Source organism: Candoia aspera, chromosome 3, assembly GCF_035149785.1.
Source record: "Candoia aspera isolate rCanAsp1 chromosome 3, rCanAsp1.hap2, whole genome shotgun sequence".
Lineage (NCBI taxonomy): Eukaryota > Metazoa > Chordata > Lepidosauria > Squamata > Boidae > Candoia > Candoia aspera.
The window spans coordinates 150,006,535-150,033,270 of NC_086155.1; the positions used below are offsets into that span (position 1 = coordinate 150,006,535).

Sequence of the window (26,736 nt, forward strand, 5' to 3'; positions counted from 1 at the left end):
GCTACATTATTTGATGTGAAAAAAAGTTAATTGTAGCCTGTTTTATGATGTTTAAATGGTACCCTCAAAGAAGTAAAAACTCTGATGTGTGGAGAAATACTTCCACTGGAATGTTGGAAACACTGCTGTGCAATAGTTACTAAAAAAAACTTAAAACTTTGAGACTGCCAAACTTGCCTGAAGCAGAAAACTTCTACAAAATATTTTGACCTCAAGAAATTTTCCACCCATATCTCCGGTGAATTAGCCTAAGCTGTCTGAATTGCCTCTAAATGTCTCACTGAACTTCAAAATTAAAAATTGAAAAGGTCTGGAAAGCAGGAATGGAGCATCAATTGTCTCCACTTTAAGGATTTACTAAAAATCTTTTAACAGCTATTAGCATTTAGGAAACCTTCTTTCTCAAAAAGATATGTTTATTTTACCTAACCTAGTTGTTTATATAAAAAAAGTTCAAGATTTTTAATTGTAGAATATGTGACTATTTTAATTATAATATTAATAAATGATACAAACAACTAATTCTTGATTTTTCCTCATATTCCCAGAATGAAGGCAATATAAAGAAGTAGCAATTTAGTAATGCATTTAACACTAATAAATGTATGGCAGATCATTACATTACACTTTGTTATTCTATTTAGAAAAAAATTGTTCAACATTTCTTTTCATAAATAAAAAATGTATTTAGAGCTTTCGGTTCTACATTAAAGATCTGTTATTTTTAAGGCCAAAAAAGATAAATTAAAGATAAAATATCGTAAAAACCAACATGATACTTGCCGTTTTACATATTCTATTGCTGGTGCCCATGCACCTTTGATGGCACAAGTACATTGGTTATAGCACCATAAAAATCAATAAATATTAACCTTTTCTGACACTTTCTGCACAGATACTTTATCAATTGCTGCCAGGTGATAGAGCAGTTGGGAGTGTACAGTACTTTTCAATGAACAATCTATAGCAAAGTTAAACATCAGTGTAGATTAACAATCTTTTCAGTTCCAAAACTACTAGTGACCTTTTAAGTTTCCCACCATACAGAATAAAACAACATCAACAAAAAAGTAGTGCATTACAAAATTTTACGTCAAATGCCTTCTCCTGTAATTGGAGAAACAGCACAGTTTTTAAAAAGTCTAACTAGATTTTCTTTTATTTTTAAATAGCAAGATATTAAGTTCCAGCATAAATTCCTACCTACAAATTCTCTAAGATGCTTCATGCTGCTTCAGGGGATGCTTTCTTTCAAAACAGAGATATCCTCAGTGTAATCAGAATTACAGTGGCCACAACGTGGCTGCTTTTGATCTTAATTCACTTTTATAAATAATTATATAAAAGTTATACCTACTGATTTCAACTGACTTTATAGTCATGGGAATATCTTTTGAATACCAGTGGAAATCCCAAATATCGTTACCATATTAAACACAGACAAAATACCCCACTTGATAAAATTCTGTCAACTAGCCAATATATATCTCACTTGCTCCTTGAATAACGGAGAGAAAGAGAAGAAACATTCTCTCAGCTTCTATATCCTAAAATAAAATTTCCCTGTATTTTAATATGAAATGGCTGTATGTCTTTGCAACACTGGGAATACTGCAAAATCTTAATCCATAATAAATGTGTTGGTCTTCCAGATCCCACAAGCCACTAGGTTGTTTTTGCAGCAATAGACTAAAGATAGTTACTCCTCTGTCAAGTATTTAAGCCAAGGATTCTTGGGCATTTTTAAGAATTCCCTTATTTGCTATGTTTTCTCCCATTGTTTTCTGTAAAGACAGTTACATGACTGCGAGGCATATGGTGCCTGCTCCCCTTATCACAGACTGCATAAATGGTTGAACGCTGAAGCACAGAATCTGAATGAGTGGCTCATTTTTTTCAAAAGCAAAAACAGGATTACAGAACTGTGATATGAAAAAGGATTAAAAGTGACTAAACATAGGAGGGTCTCCCTGTTTAATCTTATGCAATTCCAGCACTAAGAAATAATATATAACAAAGAACAAATTGTAGATGTTAAAACTTCACCATTAAATTATATTTAAATTTCATTTGAAAAGTCAACATTAGACACAGAATGATCTATAGGGAAATAAGTAACAGCTTTAAGAAGCATGATGTTATGTCAGTTGGGGCTAAACTCAAATACACTAAAAGCTTAATTATCATATTCTCTGAAATTTGACTGAAGAATAGAACAAGTTTACCTCTGTAATTTCTTTCAGTAGCTACTGTTTTACTATTATTATTCAAATGGAACTGCTTATTCTGTTGGTCAGTGTCAGGAACAATCAAATTTTTCCTTAGAACATTACAATATTCTCTACTTTGGGATTACAAATTTTTCAAGTTGTATTTTCTATTTGTCTAGGGTACAATTAACTAATCACTTCCTTTTAACAAGGCCTTTTCACATGTGACATTTGGCAAGGTTTCCCTCAGCAATTTCTAGTTTTGCAGCAGCAGCAGCAGCAAGCTTTCTGAATTGAAGCCATAGTATTTTTTTTCCTCCCATCAAGTTACCAATGCTGCATCATGACTTTAAATGCAACTGCAAAGGAAATCAACATATATTCAGCAATATTTGCCTTCAGATGATATAGGGTACAAGGTGGTTGACTTAACAAATTGACTCGAGATTCTATCACATTAAGCACAGTTCCATTCTAGCTCTTGCTTGGCTTCACCAAAGAAAATAAAAACAGCAAACAAAGAAAAACACTATCGCTCTCATCCAGACATCTAAACAGCAAAAGCATTTCTATTTCTAGAACTGAAGCAAACTCAGTGAAACACCAACTAGACTGTGACAAATTCCAGAAAGAGGGAAAAAATGCAGCCAAGATAAAATTGCAATGGTGCATTAAACAAGAACCAACATTGTTTATGCTCCTTATGCCTGAAAACTTGATACATCTAATTTCTTACACAGAACTAGAGCTGTTACTGTACAATTATTAAAAGATTGTATGGTTCAGAACCATTTTTACAAAAAGGGTACACTACCATCTCCTCCAACCACAGTCAGTCCTGATCTGCTAGCTCTTACCCATGAAGATAAGAATGGATCTAGCCTATATACAGTCCAGGGTTACTGTTCAAGCCTCATGTGTAGTGAGTACCTTCTTATATTGTCACAACTGTGACATCAAGATCTATGTAGATTTCAACAGATTCTCCTAAAGATGCAATGTTACTCAGATAACTGAAGGTTCAGCCTTAATGTTTTCCAGTCCTGATCACATAACTCACCAACAGTGATATAAAATGACGTAGCAAAATCCAATTGTAATATCTAACTAATAAATAGAATAATATATAAAGAGCATTTCCCTATAAAATTTTATGGCAAAATGTCAACAGTCCTATTATTCCATGTAGTTCTAAAATCCAGAGGCAATTCTTATGGTGGAGAAGACATTATCATTTTTATACAAGATAAAGGTATCAGGAGGGCCTGGGGAAAACCTGGGGTTTGTAGATATAAAAAAGAAACCTATTAAAAAAAAATCCAACCTTCTAGGGAGAGGGAATCCCAATGATAACTGATGATGCTCACTGCTGATTGTGGAAAAGTAAAATATGCCCCAGCAAAACTATCATAGAGAATAGTATGGTTGATAGATTTTTATTTGAATACACTGCAACTCTATTTTGAAATTTGCTATCTATATAGAACTCTCTCTTTTTATATATGAGTTACATACACAGCTTGAACCTCTTTGGGCAGGTTTAAGAAACACAGTTCTGTGTATGCAGGGAAGTAATTATAAAAAAGCTGTCATTAAAAACAACAACACAAGTCCACATTGGTGGGCTGAAAGGTCCTTACAAAGAAGGATATTTCAGCAAGAATCAGAGCAAATTGAAGGAATGAAAATCTGTATCCCCAATGATGGGACCAGAAGGTTTTTTTTTGCACAAATGTAATGCTAGAGTCATAAATGTAATTATTAAATAAATGCATAGGACCCTAACGACAGTGGTCAAAACAGTTTTTAAAGATAATGGACCAAGATATGAGTGATAATGCTATGCTTTATACTGATGTGATGAAATATTCCCACAGATCCTTTCCAGTTAACATCTAGAAGAATAGAGGGGAAATAGGGAAGAGAGTAATATGAAACACAGGGAATAATGAATCCACAGAGCTAGCTTCAACAATATTATATGACCCATGACAATCTCTAAAACAGTATGCAATTCATGGCTGGGTGTACATGTTTAAATCCGTAACAAATTTATAGCTACTTAAAAAGACACACATACACACAAAGGTTCACAGATAGTAACTCTTTCCATTTATATTAATGCCTAGTAACTGACACTTTCTGCATGGTATACAGATAAATTAAAAAAACAAAATACACAATAACAATAAAACAGCATACATTAAAAATAGCAGAGATTAAAATAATGCCGCACTTGATAAAAATAAAAGTAGCAACAGAAAAAAAAATGCAAAAATCTAAAATAGTTCCAAGAATGTCCAGGATTCTTTTTCTTTTTTTTTTAAGTTCTTTATGGGCACCAAAAAAGACAATAATTTAAGAGCATTGCTGGATTTTCTGCAGAGAGACTGTAAAAAAAGCTTCACACTTTCAAATTTGGCCACATTTGGCAGGGACTCCTGGAGAGGCCCTGGATGATGACCTTAGGGGCTAGATGGTGGTAACTTGTCCCCAGCCTTGTAGAGTTTAAAGGTAAAAACCAGCACAATTAACTGGTCTGGGAAATGGACTGGCAACTAATGCATACTACAATGTGATTTTATTAACCAATTCTCATTAACTGCCTAAATATGTCCTTATTGTTGCACCAGTTAATGTTTTCAGGACATTTTAAAACCACACAGACTGCAATAATCCAACCAGCAATTTACACAAGTAATACACTAGGAGAATTCTGCCCAGGAAACCTAGGTACATAATTCTGCTTATTACATGTATATACACAAATTCTCATTCTTTTACACATTTATTAGAGCAAGAAAGAATCTGCAGGATATGGATTTCTTTTGTCAATCTATTACATAGCAAAATGTATGATTAAATTTCTAACCGAAATACATTCTGTCATCACTATCCTTTGAAAAGGCGTAAGTGGAATGTAAGAGTGTTCAGTTTAAGAAATTTCATACAATCTTGTGAATTGCTAATGTTACAACAGGGGAAATATATGTAGTGGTAAATTTTAAAATGAGACAAAGAATAAGATCACAAAATGATTAAGAGGTACCTTTTAGTTATCAACTGAAATTATATGGAGTAATTAAGTAAGCATTTAATTTCTGGCCACCATTTGTTTCCTCTGAAACTTGAAGGGCAATATTGATAAATATTACTTTGAAATATGCTGTTCCTGTTTTGGGATCTGTGTTATAATAATTCCAGAAATTGTGTTGTTAAAGCTAAAATGGTTTTAAGCACTTGCTTTTAAAATTAATGTAGAAATAGATTTAGGTGCATACATATTTTGAGCAAAGGTATATTTAGCAGAGGTCTCACACTGAAATGGCTTTCTGATGAATAACTTAGGGGTGACTAACATGGTGACTTTCTGGCATGTTGCCCAGCTGTTGGAATCCTCTGTTAGGTCACAGATCATGGAAGATATGAATTTGTTTCATTCTCAATGTGATTGTGTTATTTTCAAATTTATTGCTCTACCATTCTTTCAAATAGTATGTCAGGAAAAAATATAATCATTCCTACTAAAATATTGATTTGTGATCTTCCTTCTAATTCACATTGAATATTTTCAAATTCCTCTTCACTATTGCTGTAGGCCACTATTCAATTACACATAAAGAATGCTTGTAAAAGAGGAGTTACCCTTGTATTCCTCCCCTTGCAGATTCTAGTCATCCTCCAAATCTATTCAGTAGGGGTTGAACAGAGGTTTGCAGTGGGAGAGAGAATGAATTCCATCAGCTGGTATACAAAAACACATGGGATACATGTTTTGTATTGTAAGGTGTTTTTTTTTTTTTTGCATTGTACAAATTTGCCTACTTAGTGGTACTATTAGTGCCCAAAATGTATGCATATGCTTGTTTTATCATTTTTTATTTTGTCATTTTGAATAAGAGGTTTTAAGCTTAATGAACATGTTGTAAGCTTACTGTAAACTCTCACTAGTTCATAATGAGGAAAATTTACTAGAGACATCATTTAATCTCAAAATCTTTTACAGGAAAATCAGTAGCAACAAATTAGGCTTCCATGAATGCCACTTTCTTTAATTTTAACAATGACAGTCAACCTCTTCTCTCAAATGACCATTTCAGAGGTCATCTGTACCATAATTACAGACATAGCCTCCATCCTGATAGGCTTTCCTAAGAAATGGATTCCAGTAGGAGCATTTTATCCCTCTGCTTATTCTAAGGATCAGCATTTTCCTCTTTTATACTTCTTAATTTCCTTAAATGACATTTATTTAAGGTAGACAACAGATATTGATTCCATAAAATCTAAATGGAACAAGTGTAAATATAACCTAGCTTGGATCCCAAGAATATTTGACATGTGCAGCATTTGACATGAGAAAGATAACTAAGAGTTGCTTTAGAGTCAGAGAGCATCAAAATTGAACTAAATAAATAAATATTAAATATAACAGAATGAAAAAATTAAAAGGAAACTTTTGAAGTGAAACTTAAATTAGAGAATATAAAAGAGATGCAAAAATAATAAAATATGTTATACATTAAATCAAAATTTTATAGTTAGCAGTTACAGTAGAATACGACAAAATATAGACATGTTAAATTCAATGGAGCTACAGGTTCTGCTTCCTTTTATAAATATGACCAATTTCTGCATACCAGATTTAGGTACATTTTGTCTCTGTTCAATATGTGGTTTTTGGTAGTGTAGCAATACTGTACATCTTACAGACTTTCCCAAAAAATCTTGTTCCACGTTTAGGGTCAAGCACAATTTAGGAGAATGGAATTAATAGTTATGGAAGGCTCCTTTGTTCCAGTTGCATAGAAGAAAGAGATACTTTGGTGATAATGCCTAAAGTGAGTAAGAGAACTGATTGCCATAAATTAGTGCTATTTTCCATGTACAGCTTATCCTAAACTGAGACTTTTGAAAATCTCTTCAGGCAGTAAGATCCCCTTCCTCTACCATTCCTACTATATACAAGAGACAATAAGTCACTGCAGAATGAAGACTGGAGCCAGCAAGAACACAGGGGGAACAAATAGGGATGTATTGTAGAAACTCCCTCTTACATACATATTTACGTATTTACATATCTACATACCTACACACAAACACATGTGCCAGCAACAACCTTAATTAAGACCTTTGTATCATAGTAGAGAGACACCATACTCAAGGTAGCAAACTGTTGATGAGTTGGGGCACCTCTGAAAATTTTGAGGCAGGCTGAGAGTCAGAACAGACACAATGAAATGCATAGAATCATAGAATCATAGGGTTGGAAGGGACCTTGGAGGTCTTCTAGTCCAACCCCCAAACTGGCATCCCCCAGTTGTCACAATATGGGCTGAGTTAGAACTTTCTAATTTTTTTTTAGTGGTTGGGAGAGAGATGTGTGGTTTTTATTTATTTTGTAAATTGATTGATTATGTGCCATCAAGTTGGACTTGGCTCTTAGCCACACACTATTAGTTTTAATGTATTCCCTACCTCCAATGGCAGGAAATCTTGCCATCAATCTTTGGCAACTATGGTTAAAGGTGAATTCCAGGGCTACAAAACAGATACTTTGGACCCTGAAACCTCTGCTTGCCTAGTCCTGCTGCAGCCAGAGAACTTTTTATTTGAATCAATAAACATTTAGGCCATATCTGAAACTGGTAGCACAGATATGTGTATGAATTTTTGTTGGAAGGGGAGGGGGATTAATTTTATTATTTATTTATTAAAGTTATACCACTGGCTATTAAAGTCTCTCAGTGGTTTGCAATAGATAATGCAATTACATGCATATTTACTAAGAGTAAGATTGACTGACTACATTTGGAGTTATTCCTTATAATGTGCACTTAGGGCAGCAGTAACACAATCAGCTGGATATGTGGTTACTGGTACTATTTTGTGGGTTATAGGCATGGCAAAAAAACCCTTCTTATTACAATCCAATGTGGCAGGCATAAATAGGCAGAAATCCAGCCAGCAGTCTATCTGTTCCTGTGATGGACAGAACACGGGCATAAGCCTATATATTCTTGTGATGGATTTCAGTAGCTACATACTTATCACATTATACTGAAAACTGCACTGCAATTACAAACTAATTTGTTTTATGAAAACGGTTATGTTACTCTATCCATTCACCTCCCTCCACCAAACGAAATATCCAAACCCTGTCTATCTAGTGTTACTGTCTATCAAAACCCCATAAAGCCGTACTGAGATACTTGCTATTTCCAGACCTCACCTGCCCGATGCCCTATACTCAGTTGCACTACCTGTGATCAATAAGGCTTATCAGAGTAACTGATTAACTACTGATTAAATCCTGTTTAATCTTGATATGTTACTTTACTGTCAACAAAAGTCTTAGCAATATACTATGTTGAGGAGTCTATATTAATTCTTCCCAGTTTTCTAGCTAAAAAGTTGAATATTGCAGGTGGCTATCTCAGGAATTACTTGCAGGTGCAAAACAACAAATGCCTACTTAAAGACATCCTTATATGAAGATGAAAATAATTATCTTTATGATCCTTAATTTATTAGGAACACATGGGTAAGATACTCTATAGAGACTGCATGCTAGCATCCTTTTTAGAGTTAGAAAAACATTTATGTAAGGTTTTTATTTCAAGCACACACTAAAATTACTATTATGCACATGAGGAGAAAAAGACTCTCTGCCAATCACCCTGACATGCAATTGAAAGACTAACACTAATGGCTATTACTAGAGTGAATCTGTTTGAAGCTGAACTGCTTACTATTTTCTTTATATAATGCATACCAGCATTTTTTTAAAAAATAGTTTTATGGAATCTAAGTAACAATCTCTTACTTTGGCAAGGATTACTTCTTCCTAATATCTACCCTAACAATGACAAGCTTAATTTTTTTTAGTTGTCAGTCTTCTGTTGAAAATAAATGCAAATCATTGTTCAAAGTATGTTGAATTTAAAATTGTCAGTGAAATTATTATCAGAAAAGGTTAAATCTGGTAGAGAAGCAAACTTTGTAACTATTTCCATGTATCCAAAGCTATTGGGGATTCAAATGATTTTTAGGAAAAAATATTTGAAATAAATATCAATTATTTAAATTATGAAATTTTATATCCTCACTTGAAATTCAACAGCTTCAGTCTCTACTTGATAACACAGTGAAACTTTGATAAAAATCATGTAATAGATCACAGTGTAACTTTTAGCAATCATTTCCCATCCCCCTTAATAATTTGATGAATACTTCTGTCAAGAAGGATAAAGATCACAATTTTATTTAGAGTTAACTACTTGAACTTTCAGGATTACATTCATGAATATTGCAGCTGTTAACAACTGACGGGATCACTGTTATGTCCCATTTTGATGATGTAATCATAGACTAACTTGCCTTTGGAGCCTTGTTTCATGTGGCAAAAAAGAGATGCTTAGATATGACAAAAATGAGTTGTGACCTTAGTAGAATCTGCTTAGTAGAATTTTTTCTTAAAATTTATCAGAGTTTGCTAGGAACAATATGCTAGCCAGAATTAGAATGAAGATACGACTTTAACTCAGAAGTAAAATAGAAATGATAAAGGCCTGACTTACTCAAGCAATGATTAACTGATCTACCTAACCATGAATTTTAGATCCCAGAAGCCAAGAGCGGTATGGAAATATTGCCAACAAAGCTGTATTTCAATGCTGTATTTCTTTTGCATTATATTTTGAATGAAATGGCATTAATTTTATTCAATAAGCAGATAACAACGTAGTTCAGAAAATAAACATGCAATTAGATAAAGCGGTCTATAATTTTTTTAAAATAGTCATATGATAGTGGTCTATCAAATACAAAAAATCTTAGATGATTATATAATTGACTATCAATTATTCTGAATAATACAAACATTTTCTACACAAAAGAAAAAATTGTAGTTTAAGAATTCATCTTGAACATTTTTCATTAAAATATTCCTTTTTAATACCCATATGCTTCAACATACTGTATAGCTGACTTTACAGCTCTCCCTCCCTGTCTGTGTATAAAGCTAATACAAGTTACCTAAAGAAAATAGAGAAGAACAGCATACTGTATCTTTTCTAATGATCTTTGTGGAGGAGGCAGTACTGAGTTGGACCTCTTCCTACTTTCAGGCATCATCAGGGGCTGCTTGTACAGCCATCCAGATATCTGGAACTCCCATGTAGCTCTAGCCAATGTGGGAAATACCAGAGGAAGATGGAAGCTGCAATCCAGAAGTATCTGGAAAACTAAAGATTGCTGCTTCATAAAGAAAATTACATCAAATATCCAGCCTTAGGTGTCATGTGTAATACTTTGTACAGCATTCCGCTAAAAGACCAATTTCTTAATTCAGATTGCAGTATCAGAAGTCTTTCCCTTTACAGTATTGCTATTCATCAAACTTTAGAGAATCAGACTAGGCCCTGGCAACCCATTTCGGGCAAACTCCTAGATTAAATTAAGTCTTGCAAACACATACAAATAAAACTACTGTGGGTTACACAGAAGCATGAATGAGATACTGAAGGTGCCTGGATTGAGTTTAAAACTGCTTCCTGTGCTATAAAGTGGCTTTTGTTCCACAATCATATACGTGCTTCCACTTGGGAAAACGAGTATAAAGATGTCCTTACCAGCATGCAGGTAAGCTAAGTCGGGGTTCTCAATGTCAGGATGTAGTTCTTTCAAGTGATTGCGAAATTCCACTGGGATATTGGTTCCATATTCACATTTGGGGCAGTTGTACATCTTTACGCCTTCATGTTTGCCTGTGTGCAGGATATGCTTGCGGATATTTTCAGCACAGTTGGACCTAAAATGTGCGGAGGGTGGGGGTGGAATAAATAAGTCATATTATACATCCCTGCTAAGATACTGAATTGAAATATTGTAATAAAACAGTAAGTTCACTACAGTTAGGCTTATTATATAACTGAAACTGAAGTTCACTGACTTGTTTCAAGAAAGCACACTTCAGGAAAGTTTTAGTATAATTGAAAATGCATCTGAATTAAAAAGAACTTTTTATTTTACACCTTTGAAAGAAGCCTAATCTCACGTTTTCTGAGTAAAAGAATCACTTGGATAATTACAAAATCTGCAGATCCATTAAAAAATATTTGGAATTGGGAACATCAACTGCCTTCCACTGAACCTGATGCAATAGTGTGGCAAGAGTATTATGCTGTTGCTGCAGGTAAATAAACCACAGAAATAGTATGCAAAACAATATCCAGAATTCATAAAAAACTGATGCTATGGTGCATTTTTTATTATGATCCTGCCAGAGAGAGCTGAAGAGACAGATGGTTTGCAGTGACAAAGATGAAACAAAGGGTGCAGTGGCACTACACGATGCTTTGGGGAAATGGTACAAGGTACAAGGCCTTCTGCCTGTGGCATGGCCCAAAACTATTTCATTACACTATTTCAACAGGATGATGAAGGTATTATGAACAGTCCTACTTTCTTGCTCTCTTGCTCAGCACTTACTGGAATATGCACTTTCTCTTTGTTACACACACATGAGGCTTGCACATGTAGCTAGATGCATACTCCAGACACATGTAGCAAATATATTCCTGTTCATAAGGTGTAACTCAAAGCAAATACATTATGTTCTGCTAAAAAGCCACTTGGTGAACTTGTACACACAGAAAATTTTTGAACTAAAGCTTTTTTGGTTTTACAGTACAAAATAAAAAGTAGTCCTGTCCATTTAGGTTCTGGCTATGTCTACATTTCAGGTGTGATCTGTGTGGTCTTCAACATACTCCAGGAAACCAGGTGGGCCCCTCAAGATAAGTAGTGCATCCTTGTTATAAATCAGCCTATATTTTTCCTTTGCTGTAAGCATTTCCTATGAAGAATGTAAACTTGATTAAACAAATGTTCAATAAAATTACCAAAGTACTCACAAGAGGAAAAAATAGAAATAATAAACATGAGAAAAGGCAGGACTTAGGGCAGCCCCCAATAGTAAAGAGTTTGAGCATTCTGGTCATTTTACACAGATCTTACTTAAAAATTAGAAAATGTCTACAAGAGGTAGGTCAGTCAAACATACACTATTCCTCTGTGGTGACCAAATAAAATTGATACCAACCTAAAGCTGTTTTCTACTCTTAGCTTCTGTCATAGATACCATTACCAGTTCCCCACCAATTTCGCTGTTCTACATCTCAAATAGATGGTTGCTAAAAAGGCAGGTAACATTGAGAGAATGCCTCTAGAGCTTCCTGAAATCTAAGCAGAACCATCATCCTCTTGGGCAGATCAGACTATCTGATCCTTGACCCTGCAGAGGACAGCATGCTATAATACCTTAATCTCCCCTAATAGTGATTCATCCATGACAAGGATATAGAGATAATTTTATTTGCCTTGTCCTGCCTGGTCTGTGTGATAAACGCCATATGAACTTTTTGCTCTTTTGTAAGATCATGAAAACTAGCTGTTTATGTTTTAATTGGTTTTATTTACTTTTATAATTATGCATGTCATTATCTTTATTTTCTTTCCTTCAGTAAATGTATATTTTGGCCCTTTAAGAAATTACTTTCTTATATGCAGAGATTGCTCTGAAATTCTTGTTGTGTTTATACAGTTGTGCCTAAGAGAAGGTTAGTGGACAGACCTTCCCATTTCTTCCACAAAGCTTATCATCTTGTACCCTTAGATATGGGTATTTGGGATGGGAGTAGGGGGTGAAAAATGTGCATTACAATGCTTTGATGTAAACTGTACTTCTTTTGTAATTGCATCACAGATAAGTATGTAAGGGTTGATACCTAAGTTTACTGCAGATGCCTATAGCCTTGAAAACCCCTCCAAGATCAGAGAAAAGGAACTTGTATGTCTTATTTTAAGAGAATCAGAGGATAAGCACTAATTGTTTATGATCAACCTGAAATGTTAGAACTGGTATTCATTTGGGTAATTAAATCAGAAGTTCTTTTTTTTTCAATCTTTTTCTTAAAGAATTACCAGCATTCTTGTAGAGGCAGAGGAAAACAAGGATATTGTAAAGGTTAAGGCTATAAACCTAAGAAGGATTCAGACAAACTGGAACAGGATCAGAAACTGGCAACAACTGAAACTGAAGCCCTATAAGGAGGCATTAAATGAATTGGGAATCTTTCACCCTAAAAAGATGGATGGTGGATATTTATTTATTTATTTATTTATTTAATCATATTTCTTCACCACCCATCCCATATTGCAGCAATATGACTGCACTTTTCAAATACCAGGAAGAATGTCATATGGAAGACCAATACTTATTCTTTATCAACCCAAAAGTGCACGTCATGTAAGAATGGATTAAAGTTATAGTAAGGCATATTCGGAGTAAACGTAAGAAAATCTTTCTGAACAGTAAAAGCAGTTTGATAGTAGAACCGATTACCCAGAGAGGTGGTGGGTTTCCCTTCTTTTGATGTGTTCAAGCAGACACCGGACAGCTATTTGCCTGGGATGCTTTAATTTGGATTCCTCTACTGAGCAGGGGGTTGGACTTGATGGCGTAAATGGCCCCTTCCAACTCTATGATTCTTTGATTTGTAGACAGCCTAAATATCAGCTTGCATTACAAATGCCATGCAGTCAGAAATAGCTGCACATTTTCCCTGTGCAAGAATCAATGGCAGCAGCAGGTACTGAAACCAAGCCTCCATTTAAAAAAATAAAAGCACCTAGAAACATTGGTATTCATCTACTTCTGCCTCTCCTGACATCTCAATGTTTCATAAGGAAAATATGGTTGGAATTAATATTGACAGTACTGGAGTTACGAGCTAGTGCACTGCAGTAACAATAGTTTCAGCTTTTTCACGTTTGTAGCTTTGCAAGAATTTTTTATGATCTATTTGTTATGACATACAGTATGCGTGACAGATGTCCAGTGCTGGCTGTTATAAAGTAGCAAAAGCCTGTAGGACAGGAGCAGGAACCTGTGCATCAGTTCTTATACTTGAGAAAACTGTTCAGTTAATGGAAAAAACTGATGGGGTGCATGTCCAAATGGCAGCTTGGAACAAGACATATGTAAATTCACTCTTTCAACACATTGGCTTCCCAAGTTTAAAACAAACACATTTTCATTATAAATATGAACAATTAAGTAGATAACTGTTCTGTAGTAGCAGGCTAAATAAGAGAAGAAATACTTTTGTAGAGATTAGCTAAAGGAAAAGCTGAAGAAACTGATCTTTGCTACTATCCCATCAAAATGTAAATTGCAAACTCACAGAATTCAAAGCTTTGCATATGTAAGAATGGAAGGGATCAGAAGATCTAAAATAATTCTAAAAACTAAGCTGCATTTGTTTACTATCTAAATTTAGAATAAATTACAAGTATTTGTGATTTTAACACCACACTGGCTGTCCAATGGTGTCATATTTCATTAGCACTAAGTTTCTACCACTTCCAGAAAACCAAGAGAGAGATCCAATACTTATTAGACTTTGGTTGCACAACCCACTTATGCAGCGCAGTCCATGAAATAAGGTTGTGCCCTGGCCCCCTTTAACATTTACTATAAATTCCCAGGTCAAAAGTCTAGGAGAGCCAGGACCCAACAATGGCAGACAAACAACTATTATTTCAACTTTGTTCAGAGAATGCTGCAATCTTGTTGCTGACCCAGCTTGGTCTCAGGAGAATGCTTTCTACCTAAAGTTTTCTACCAATATCAAAATTAATGTTCTGCAAATAGATAATCAAATAATTGAGCAAGGTAAATTCTTGAGATACATAGGAGAAATGTTCCACTTCAAAAGAAGCAAGAAAGCTCAAGCTAGTAATGCCTCCTCCATGGCCCATGAGAGCACACTGCTGTTTTAAAACTTCATCCGAGATGGGAATATTCCTCTGGCTGGCTGGGGATGGTGGCTCACCTCAGCACTGAAACAGACAGCATATAAAAACATGCTCCATAGATTCAGTTTCACCTGGTACAACTCAAGGCAGCATACATAAATACTGCATTAATTACTATATTTAATTGATATAAGTATCTTAGAAAGTATGGGTATCTTACTTTTGCTCTTAGATGTATTTCTAAACAATTTATATTGGCACTGACTTGGAAACTAAAGGAAAAGAAAAGTGAAGTATGATAAAATTTGAAATTTGCATTTCTGTGAAGTCTGTGACGATCAGAACATGAAGGGCAAAGCTGTTAAGAGGCTGTGGTAAATATGTATCCTGAAATGAATGCAATTCTTTATGAAAGTACCTTCTTACTTTTTTCCCACCCAGTGGAATGTTGGAAAGAAATAATGTAAAGGGGATCAGGACTCTTGTCGATCTGTCTTTCAGCATGATAACTTTTCAAATACCTAATAGGAAGGGAGAAAAATTGGTGTCAAGAAAGAAGCCTGACTGAATTCAAAAAAGGTCCAGATCAGGTTGCAGGGATGGGAAAAAGATACAGAAAATTATCCCAAGGCCTCCCAATGGGAGATACAGTTGAGCAGGGGCTTGGGATGTTGGTGACTGTTCTGCTTTAAGGCCCCTCCCTATCCCTTTTGAACCTCTGACTCACAGCAGAGCATATGCAGGATGCCCTATACTTGTTAGTGCACACATAAACATGAACACATAGTTATTGCTGATAAAGCGGTTAGAAAATATTCTATAAAACATGTTCTGCCTTGGTTCAAATATTTTCAAGGAATTACCGTGACACTAAAATTGTCTTATTTAGGCTGTAAAGACATTAATTAAAAACTGATCCAAAAAAGAAGAGAATTAGTGTTCATCGAGGGTTAAATAAAACCTCTGACAACTACTGAATAAAATTTGTAAGCATGACAATAAGGTAATTAATTATTAATAAATCAGAAAATAATTTTTTACAGATCAAAATTAAGTCACTTAAAAAGGACTGGGGGCAGAATTCTGCAGTTAAAGAAATAAATATTTGTACTCTTAAAAACTAATAGATCTAAATTTAATTGATTATTTTTTAAGGCTTTGATAAAATCACTCCCATATCAGAAGCCCATAGAATGAATCTCAACCAAACATCTTCCACAGGGCAAACAGAACAAGGAATTGAATATTTTAAATTAAATTAAACAAGTTCCCTGGAGTAATGGTGTTACTGCAACTGTTTATAAAAAAAAAATAACTAATTGTTCATTATTTATGTTTTGTTTAATTCATCACTGCAGGATTATCACATTCCTGATTCATGGCATCAAATCTGGTTAGTTATGATTTCAAAGCCTAGCAGACAAAGAGTTAGTTGAATCCAACTGACCCATTGCACTTTCAAATCAAGATAAAAAGATTTTTACACCTTGCTTGGCCAAGGGACTAAGTAAATTCACTGCAAATTCTATTAATTGGAATCAATCTGGACTCATTACAGATAAACAAATAGCAGAGCCTATTAGAAGAATTGTAATTTATTTTCTTTGTGACAAAAACTCTAGAGTCTTATTGCTTATTTTAACCCTAAATATTTTACTTAAAAAAAAAAGACTAAAATGTTTTAATCAATCTAAATGGGTTTATATACTTGAAATTATTTCAAAATTGTTGTGAAATGTTCACAATAGACATCAGACCTATTTATTATTTAAAATTTTATCAACCCTGGGGACTTCCAGTGGGGACATGGCCAACTGAACAGCTGTGTCTGCAAGCTCCACAGACAGAACTGACAGCAGCGGGTTTTGTGTGTGGGGGGGTGAGGCTGGTTTTTTCCCAAAGCCCAGAGTGGCTTCAAGGACAAAGAAAATGCTCGGAATCATCCCATCTGTCCTCTGGAATGGTGACTTGCAGCCTGAGAATCATAAACAGTGTTCACGCTGATTCGGTAAGAGTTGCCAGGAGGCTGAGACGTCATCATTTCCAAGCCGCACTGTAGCCTTAAGGGACACTAGGCTGAGCCACCCCATTTCTAAATCACCCAATTTATATATTTTTTTAAAGTTATGTACTCTAAGAGAAACTTTCTACAGCAAGGAGAAACAATCTCTTTTGGTGCTTGTCATTATTTCTGGGATTAATTTTCAATTTTTTTTAAAGCTTTGGCTTGTTTTCTTATTTGGAAATTGAGGAGGATTGAAAATAAATAATTATCTCCCTGCTATTATTTTTGTATTGAATTTGAAGGATTTAACATTTTCCTACATGTTGAATCTGCTGTTTCAAATCTTCAGTTTTCTGCTTTCTCTGAGAGCTGCTTTTTAGCATACTTTCTCCTGTATCAGCAACTCTCAGAGATCTTCCCTTAACTCATTAACTCCTACGTTTGCCAATCAAGTATCTAGGGGGCGCCATAATCTACCACCTGAAACATGGAGGATTTCAAGCAGACTTTCTCAGAGTTCTGTTGTGAGCTTCACTGTAAGTTTAAACAGATCTTTCATGATACCTGTCAAGCTATTCTGCAAGATATTCAGGACACTGCAGCAAATATCAGCTTTAAAATGTTTCTTCTGGCTAAAGAGGTTGTGGAAGAAGTTGATTCTAATGAAGGAGGAGATGTTTCTAACAACAGCGAAACTGAAGCTCTTGTGCCAGATGACCAGATTTTGGTGTTGAAGGAGTTAAAAGAACAGACTGAATTACAAATCACAAATGCAGTTTTTTTTTTTTAATGGAATATTATGGGAAAGAAGAGGCTCTGTTCTGTGGGAGGTTTTTTTTCTTTTACTGAGAAGTCTGAATTTCCAGGTGGGGCAGTTGGGCTGTTTGATTCCTGTGCCTTGTGTGTAATATGGAAATATGTAAATGTTTTGGTTTATTTTGAGGTGGGGTAGAGAATTAAGAATGTTTATTTGGATTGATATTAAGGCTTGTATGATTTTATGTTTCTTTAACGATTTGGTTTAAGATTTCCTCGATTGCTTTTAGATTTGTTTGATTTTTAAGATTGATAAAATATTTGCTTGGTTTTAGGTTTAATAGGGTTAAGATTGTTTTAGTAGTATTAATTATAAAAGTAAACAGTTTAAATGTTTTTGTAATTTGATTTCTATTATAGTGGACAGAAATACATAGAATACTGGTAGGAAGGAAAAAAATTAAATAAATGTTTTTTGCGAGAAGTTGATTTGGAGGTTTATATATTTTTCTTTTAATATAAGGGGAAGGAGCAATTGCGTTTAGTGATTTTTATAATGTCCTAATAGAATGATTTATAGAAATAATGTGACCTTGGTTTGATATAGAGTAAGGGAGCGATTATGGAAATTGCTGTATATTCTTGTTGTTGAAAGTTGGAAGTCACCTCTTTATGTAATTTTCAAAAAAAAATTCTTGTGTTTTACACTCTTTTAGTTTTTTTCTTTTCTTTTTGTAGTTTTTCACTTTTTTGTAGTTTTTATCTTTGTTTCAAACTTAATAAAATTCTTATTAAAAAAAATTACTGACCTTGGGGTTGGGACTAATTTAGGAACTCTTCTATTACATTTTGTTTCCTGGCAAATATTTTACATTATAACTATATCAACGGCAGGCGTTTTTAAATGATCAAATTAGAATTAAAAGAGATTTCCCAATTTTTTCTATCATTTCAGAAATGTACAAAATATGCTCATTAATTTAAATGTACAGATGGAACTCATGAAAGGCCCTAGATTGTGCACACTGTAATGAGATGAAAAGAGACTCCTAACTTTGTTGGAACCAGAAAGGAAAGTAACACACCCTGAAGGCTACCTGCCAATCTTATATGCAGATGGTACTTTTTTCAACGGGCCCTTTATGTCAGTTCCTTCAGCTGCTCTTCAAGCAGACATAGCTCCCTAGAGGGAAAATCCTGTTGATCTGCTGCTGGTTGAATGTCCAAAGCAAGCAGTACTGTCTCTATCACCTCTACTCTGAATGATGGTTTCCTGTGGCTATTGTACTGCTTTCCACATCTTGTGCAGTCAAGGTGGGGGCAGGAAACCCAACCAAAAACAAAACCCAAATCTCTTCTCTCAGACTCTTTTGCTTCATTTCTCCTGCTCAGATTCATTTTCTGAATGCAAAATTTGATTCACCCAAGATGTAATGCAAACTCTTTATTTATTGTGATAGGTGAACTTCAGAAAAATAAAGTTAGAAAAAAAAAATACAAGCAAAATGTGCTGTTTTTCCTCATCACTAATGTAAATTGACTTTGGATTAGAAAATAAATATCAGACTCTGTTATCTCATGACATCATGATAAGAACTATTCTCATTCTGTTTCTAAATGTATATAACTTTACTGCTTTCCAAGACTGCAGGGAATAAATAACCAAGGACGTTTTCTGCATACTCAGAAAAGTCTGTCAGCTTTCTAAATACTTCCCTTGAAAATAGCATAGTTCCACCATAATTTCCTGCAATGTGGCAGATCTCTCTTCCTCAGATCTGTTGTGTTTGCTGCTATTTTTAAATCTGGGACAGCACAGAGGCCATGAAGATAAATTAATGGGTCAATTGTGAGGGTAGCACAACTTTCCTTTAGGACCGCAAAGTATCCTGGGTCATAAAATAATAGAAAAGTACTTTTGTTGTAAGGGGAATGGTACATAGCATTAAGAACCACCTGTAACAATTGTATGATTTTACCCATAATTTCTTCTAAATTAGAACACCACATTTTAATTATGGTTAATTCTTGCCTGTAGCTGAGATATCAGCCACAGAAGCTATGAAATAGATAAGATGGGATGTGCATTAGTGGACATATCCTAACATCTTCAACCAGCTTTGTTCTTGGTGCTAGGAAATGAGTTACAACTAGTCAAAACTGCAGCGTACTACATTAGGGAAGGACCAAAGAAAACAAATAGAGCAAACGGTACAAATAGATATTTAAGGTCAAGCTGCTTTAAACAGTCAATTAATTAATTAATTAATTAAAAGGGGGCATTTCTATTTCTTTTCGGAACTTCATGTACTGTACTGTACTGTTCAAGTCACTATGATGCCAATGTTGAATTGTCTTTCAAAAATATAAGCTAACCAACAAAAACATTAAATATAAGAGTAATCAGTAGAATATGTCTTGACATATTTTAGAGCAGTGTTAGAGCATGCTGAGCAATTCTGGGAGTTGAAGTCCACATATCTTAAAGTTGCCAAGTTTAAAAAATTCTGTTTTAGAGTATTAGAAGGAAATATTCAATGGAAATGCAATTTGTTTTTCTCTTGAGATTTGTAGATTCTTATGCATGTTTCATTTTAGATCACTTATACCAAGCTGGTAAAACAAAATCTGAAGAATATTTGCTAATGGAAAAAATAACTATTTCACTAATACTCTAGAACATGTGATGGGTTTTCATAGAGATGAGGGGAATGTATCAGATTAAAAGCACTTTAGACACAACTCACAGATAGAATCAATATAAACGATCTGAGAGCAGGCAGGCAGGGAAGCAAAAGTGACTGAAAAGTAGTAAGAACAGGTAGAAAACTCAAAAGAGTTAGAAAGAATTTGATCATGGACTAGGGCTGGGCAGCATTATGGATTAGAATGCAAAAAGATGCTTCAAAGCATTTGGAAACGTGAACGCAGCACCTGCCTGCAACTCCTTTATCCAAATGTGATTTTTCCTGAGAACTTGAGATAGCTGTGGAGGATAGCCATGTGATCTCAGGAAAAGGTTTGGTGGCTTTAAAAGAGTTTCAGACAGGAGATACATTGAAAAACCCACATGATCCAAAGCACTTCCTTGCCTTATAATCTGAAGTGCTGCACACCCTACCGTGTACTTTGCTATGCACAGTGCAATTGTTTAGCAATACAGTAGGCAAACTTGCTGAGCTCAGTATGAACATGGTTTTGAACTGGGTAAATCACTGCCCCCCAAATGGCATGAAAAAGACCAAAGTGCTCCTCCATTTGCTCTTTATTTCCAAGGCCTTGCCTGGTGATAGCTCCACTTGAGCAGCAGCAAAAAGGAACACCAGTCTGGAAGGCCTGAAAGACTCTCTTCTTTCTGTCTTCTGAAATGTTTATAACCCAGCTTCTGGAATTCTGAGAGATATAAGTGGTAGAAACTTTACCACCTTAGCTCCCTGACGCTCGAGAGACTAAGATCCCAACAGGAAAAATGACGAAAATTTCTGCTAGACCATCCTGCACCTACCTGGTCAGGTAAGGAGAAAGGAGGCAGCAAGGAGAGCCTTGTGTGTTGTTTATAGCACACATTACCTGAACTGGAGACAAACTTAGGAGAACTGTCTCTTATGGCAAATTTTGCAGCATTTCTGACCTGAGAGAAGACTTGCCTGCCATTTCCTTCTTGCAGGAAGAGTTGCAATCCTGTACATAAAATGGTGATACATTGGGGCAGTGTATTGATATAAAATATAGTATTCAACTGACCAAATACATCAGGAGGTTGCAATCTTTTTTAGGGTGAAGACAAGCTATGGGCAAAGTGGGTGAAACTGGGGCAAAGAAGTAGACAGTATTAAAAAAAAAAAATACAAGCTAAGTTACATTTAAGTAAAATTAAATGGAAATAATTAAGCATGGCTGAAATGCTTACCCTATGATTATTTAATATTTTCCCCCTTCTATTACATTAAGAATGCAGTTTGGTGTCAACTTTTGAAAACACTTTGGAGTCTACACTCAGGGTTTGTGGAGGCACATAGTTTCAGCATTGCCATGATAAATAAAAGCAATTAGGAAGGGGAGGGAAAAAAAACCTTGTCCACTGCTTTTTGGTTACTATCCAAAAGCAACCCAATCTCAGACAGGTCATTATTATCCTGGACAGCTGGCAACTTTTTTTCAGCAGTGGGTAGGTCGGAACAAAGATTTCAATTATTTTCAGGTGTGAATCTTTGAGGACTGTCTGGGAAAGGATGAGAAATGAAATCTTATTGGACAAAAGAACAAGAAAGACTATCTTAATTCTCTAATCCAGCAGTACTGGTTTCATCATATTTAATCTCTCACAAAGCATTAATATGTAGCAAAGAAAAGAGAAGTAAAACATTAAATGAGATTTCAAAGCATCATTTTTCACTTTTTCTCTTCGAAATCTTTCCCCTTTCTTTTATTACAGGCTCCTGCTCTCGCCTTTGTCTTTGGCCAGATATATTCTAAGTTGACTGGCATAACAAATCCACCTACAATAATTGTGTCCTAGAGATTTCTACTTACAGGTCTGTAAATGTTCTACAAGTCCAAAAGCTATTCTGTCCCTTCTGGAGAGGGACAGAGAGAGAAAAACCTAAAAATGAACATGAATAGAACAGAAGCACTAAATAGCAGAGACAGAGACTACTGAATTTATTTAATACTCCCTCTCTGTTTCACAAAAATGGCCTGGGTAATCTTTTGAAAAATAATAACTGGGTTCATTTCAGAGTCTGCACAATGCTCTTCTTTGTCCCTTGTAAGTCTCTCAAATGTCTTATTTTAAAGGAATATATAGTACTCCCGGAAGACATTTTCCCATTTCTATTCTCTTCAACTCCTGTGAGCCCTTGTTCTGTGTGATAAGGCAATCTCCTTCGGGATCTGAGCTGTGTAGTTTCGCACCACGAGTGACAAGGACTCGACTTGAATAACTGCTGTGCGCAGGTTGTAATTATGTCAGCTGGAGTGTTGAACAAGGGGACTGATTAATGGGAACCCCAGCCCAGGCACCGTCCCTATCAAAACCTTCGTGCAGGCCAAGCAAGTGGGGATGGGTTAAAGCAGAAAGACAAAACATGCTGTATTGTCCATGATAGATGAATTGCTCCAACAGTCTTCAGGCAGATGTTCCAGGACAGTATAATATACAATTACTCTGCCTTATCACCTTCCAAGGGACAATAAAGCTTCCTCCTTCTATAGCTCATGTGAGTGAAGGCAAAATTAGTTTTACTTTTACAACACTGACTCACTTATCATGTTGCCTTGATTGTGCTTTTACAGCTAAAGAAAACATATATTCCACTTTTAAACTAAAAAAAGATCCTTTTAATACAGAAACCAGACAACTCCTTTGAAACTATTTTGCCTCACAACAGTAGAATTCTGTGGTTCTAAAGGATACATGACTATCATCCAAAGGATAGGTCTGTCAACATGCTATTTCACAAACACTAAATCGTATTTTGTTAACCTGAATTGACAACCCAATACTGAACTTGGACTCATAAATGCTGTTTAGAATCCCTCGCTGAAAAAGGTGTCATTTGCCAAGCACAATTATTGCCGCATTAAGTGATCTGGAGCAAGCACCTTCTGAGAACTACTTAAATAGAAGAAAGAGACAAACATATAGACGGACAGATAGAATGGCTTTTCACATCTAAACAATTTTTTAAAAGAAACATTAATCCTATAACTTGAAATAGTTCTCCCAAACTCAAAAATGCTTTAAGATAGGTTTGAGCCAAAATGCCTTTTGAAATTCACCCCCAAGGAACGTGAAGAAATTTTCCAACAATTCCTTAAGGGCAGGATACTCCCCAGCAGTGGCAGTTCCATACTACAGAAAAAGTCTCACAGGAAGAGGTTCATCATGATGGGATTTCATTGAATAATGGAAGCCAGGGAGACTGTAAACTGCTGTGGAGATAATTGGACAATAAGAGACCACATTCACAGCCCTTCCCTATGTTACAACATTGCAACTGATTATGTGTAAGACCACAAGTAGGAACCTCTGAAATTCTTTTTTTCATGTGTCTTTCATCAGATTGAATGAATACGGGTAGGGTGTTTTTTTTTCTTCCTCCAAACATAGCTTAGAAGACATTACAATCACAATAAGCTTTGATCCTTAGGATTGGATATTTATCCAACAATATATATTTGGGCACAGGGAAGATCACATTTTCAAATATTTCAGAAGGGAAAAATAAAGAAGGGCACATACTGGGATTAAATAGCCACTAGTCCTACTACTGAATCCTGCTTCATTAAAATCAAGGAGTATGTTGGTGGAAAGTTATGCTGTAAACTTTGAGTATCTATGTGACTGCTGGTCAGTCTGAATTAGATAAGAAAGTTGATGAGCAGTTGCACAATTCAGATTTTATCTATACAAGACTCTGAAACTAAGCATGAGCATGTGTACCCAGAAGTCTATCTGTAATTCATATTAATGTGATTTTTTCCCCTTAATTTAACTTCTGATTTCTTACTTTATAGCTATCCATCATACAACACATGCTAAATGAAAGAGGGGTAGTCATGAGGTCTCCTATGTTAACTCAATAAAGGTTTGTGTATCAGCAATCTTCAGTGGACAGTGGTGATCATTCAGGAGACATGCACTTATCGGTGTTGACAAGCTCACATGCCATCTCACAATGTGTATCAGGAAAGTCCCTCCATATGCAGTTGAAGTGGCCTCTAATTTACCAATGAGATGAATTATGAACTACCACAGGAATTGGTACAGGGCATGTACTTCCCCTAAATGGGAGCTGAAGACTTGCCCTGAATTGTCAAAATAAAGGTTTTCTATTCCTGCCTATAATGATCTGGAACAGAGAGATAACAATGAAACTTTTCAAAAAATTACAGGAAATCCAAATTTCCATGAAGGGAAAATACACTTCTGTAACTAAAAACTGTTGATGTGGAGTAATGACAATGTAAATGATAATGAGCCTACAGAAGTAAACAGTAATGTTTCTGTTCTTATACTGAGTTTCTAGGCCACTAGCATTAGAAAATCTCAGATTCTTGGTAGATGAGCAGAGTTATGGTGAGATGACATGGAGTAATCTTGAGATAATTTCCCACATTTACATACAATTAATAATTTAAAAGATACCTGGACAAATACTAGTCCATATGTTGCAATTACCACAACACTATGACAGAGAAACATGTACAAGGACTCACAAATATTGTATAAAGAAGTAGCTTTCTACTGTTGATTTGTACAGTAATTTGTGCTTCAAACACAATACGTATCTGCTAATGACATGAATCAGGTGTTATTTTCTTGATTCAACTACTCTGAGTTGAGAACTTTCACTAGGGATAAGGAACCTTAAGGAACCCCAAGGAATGAACGATATGACAAAAGAAAGGATACCAAGGAGGTGGGCTTTTTTGGATGTACTTCAAAGTAAAACAATTACAATAATGAAGAATAAAGTTGTATGTTCACTTACCAAATCTATACAAACCTTCCTCTTTCTCTCAATCTCTCTCTTTCACACACACAAACACATGAACACACATTTTCTCCTCTCATGCACATATATAAATTTTTCTCTCATGCACGTATATAAAATTGTTTTCTCTCCCCTCCTCAGCCTACTCATACACAGACACATGGGATTTGGGCTTTTTTATCAAGATGTCAAGGCAACATCAGCAGCTATCTTGGTAGTTAGCCGATTAAATTTGAACTGGCAGCGGCCAAAACCAAGAAGAAATGGATGGAAATCTGCCTTACATATCAGCTGTTTGCCTTGTCTACTTCCTACCCAGACCATTCTACCTTACCAATACACAGCTCTTTGGAGACTAGTCAAACCAGTTACACGCCTGCATGAATTCTTACTGCCTCCAAGGCTTAGCAAAGAAACATTGGGAAACTAGGGCTACTATATTTAGGCTACAAAAATCCAGAAGACCATAAGCTAACAGAGAGATACAGAAACCTCTGACTCTTTCCTGCCATCTAATAGTTGTTCATATTAAACAGTGTCATCTACTGGGACGCAGGAAGCATGCCTTCTCTGTTACAATGCCTGCATTCTGGAAGGAGATCCCCCTGAGATCCCAATGGCTCCCACCATGATGGTGTTCCAGAAGGCCTCAAAGACCTGGTTGTTCTCTTGTTGGATGTGTCCAACATGTTACATATGTCTGAATAATAATATTAATTATTATTATTATTATTTATTAAATTTATATGCCACCCAACTCCCAGCAACTCTAGGCAATTAGGCTTAGGATTCTGGCATCCTGTTTGTTTATTCTATTATATTTTTATCTTTTTGTATTTCATTTTGTTTCCTTATATTGTGAGCAGCTCAGAATCAGTTTGGAGTTGGGCAGCACCAAGATCTAACCAAGTATATAAATAAATAAATATTTTTGCATCTCAGGTTTGGTAATTGTCCTGGATAGGAGACAGAAGCACAGCAGACAAAAAGGCAGACAAAAGGTAAGTACAGCAGGTGATAGATGGAATAGATGGAAGGCAAAATTTTAAAAATGTGGTAGATTTCGGCAGTGCTGCTGGTTCTCAGGAAGGAGGGGATTCTGTCTGTACGGTGTTAGCAAATAAAGAACTGAAATCTGGCTTGACTGATTCTTGGTTGTTCTTGAGCTGGGCCTGAAATCAATCTTGCCAGACTAAAGCAACTCTACCTAACATAAGGGGAAACAACCTGGGAAAGCTCTAGGGTGGGGCTATTCTGAATCTCTTGGTTTTCCCACAACTGCCCTCTGGACTGTGTTTCTTCTTACTTTATCTCCCTCCCCTTCTTGGAATGTGTTTCCTCCTTCCTGAGAACCAGTGGCACTGCCAAAATCCACCACGTTACCTCCCCCTTGAGAGACACATTCCATAACAAAAAGTCTGGATTGATTGGTATGATTTCAGGT

At 35.5% G+C, this 26,736-nt stretch overlaps 1 protein-coding gene across 1 annotated transcript in view; it reads right to left on the reverse strand.

The window, feature by feature from the left end:
* ZNF407 (zinc finger protein 407) overlaps window positions 1–26,736 on the reverse strand; it is a 391,671-nt gene that overhangs the window by 87,574 nt on the left and 277,361 nt on the right. Inside the window, exon 8 of the mRNA XM_063299035.1 lies at window positions 10,844–11,022. Coding sequence (XP_063155105.1) covers window positions 10,844–11,022 — 179 coding nt within the window. The remainder of the gene's footprint in view (window positions 1–10,843; window positions 11,023–26,736) is intronic.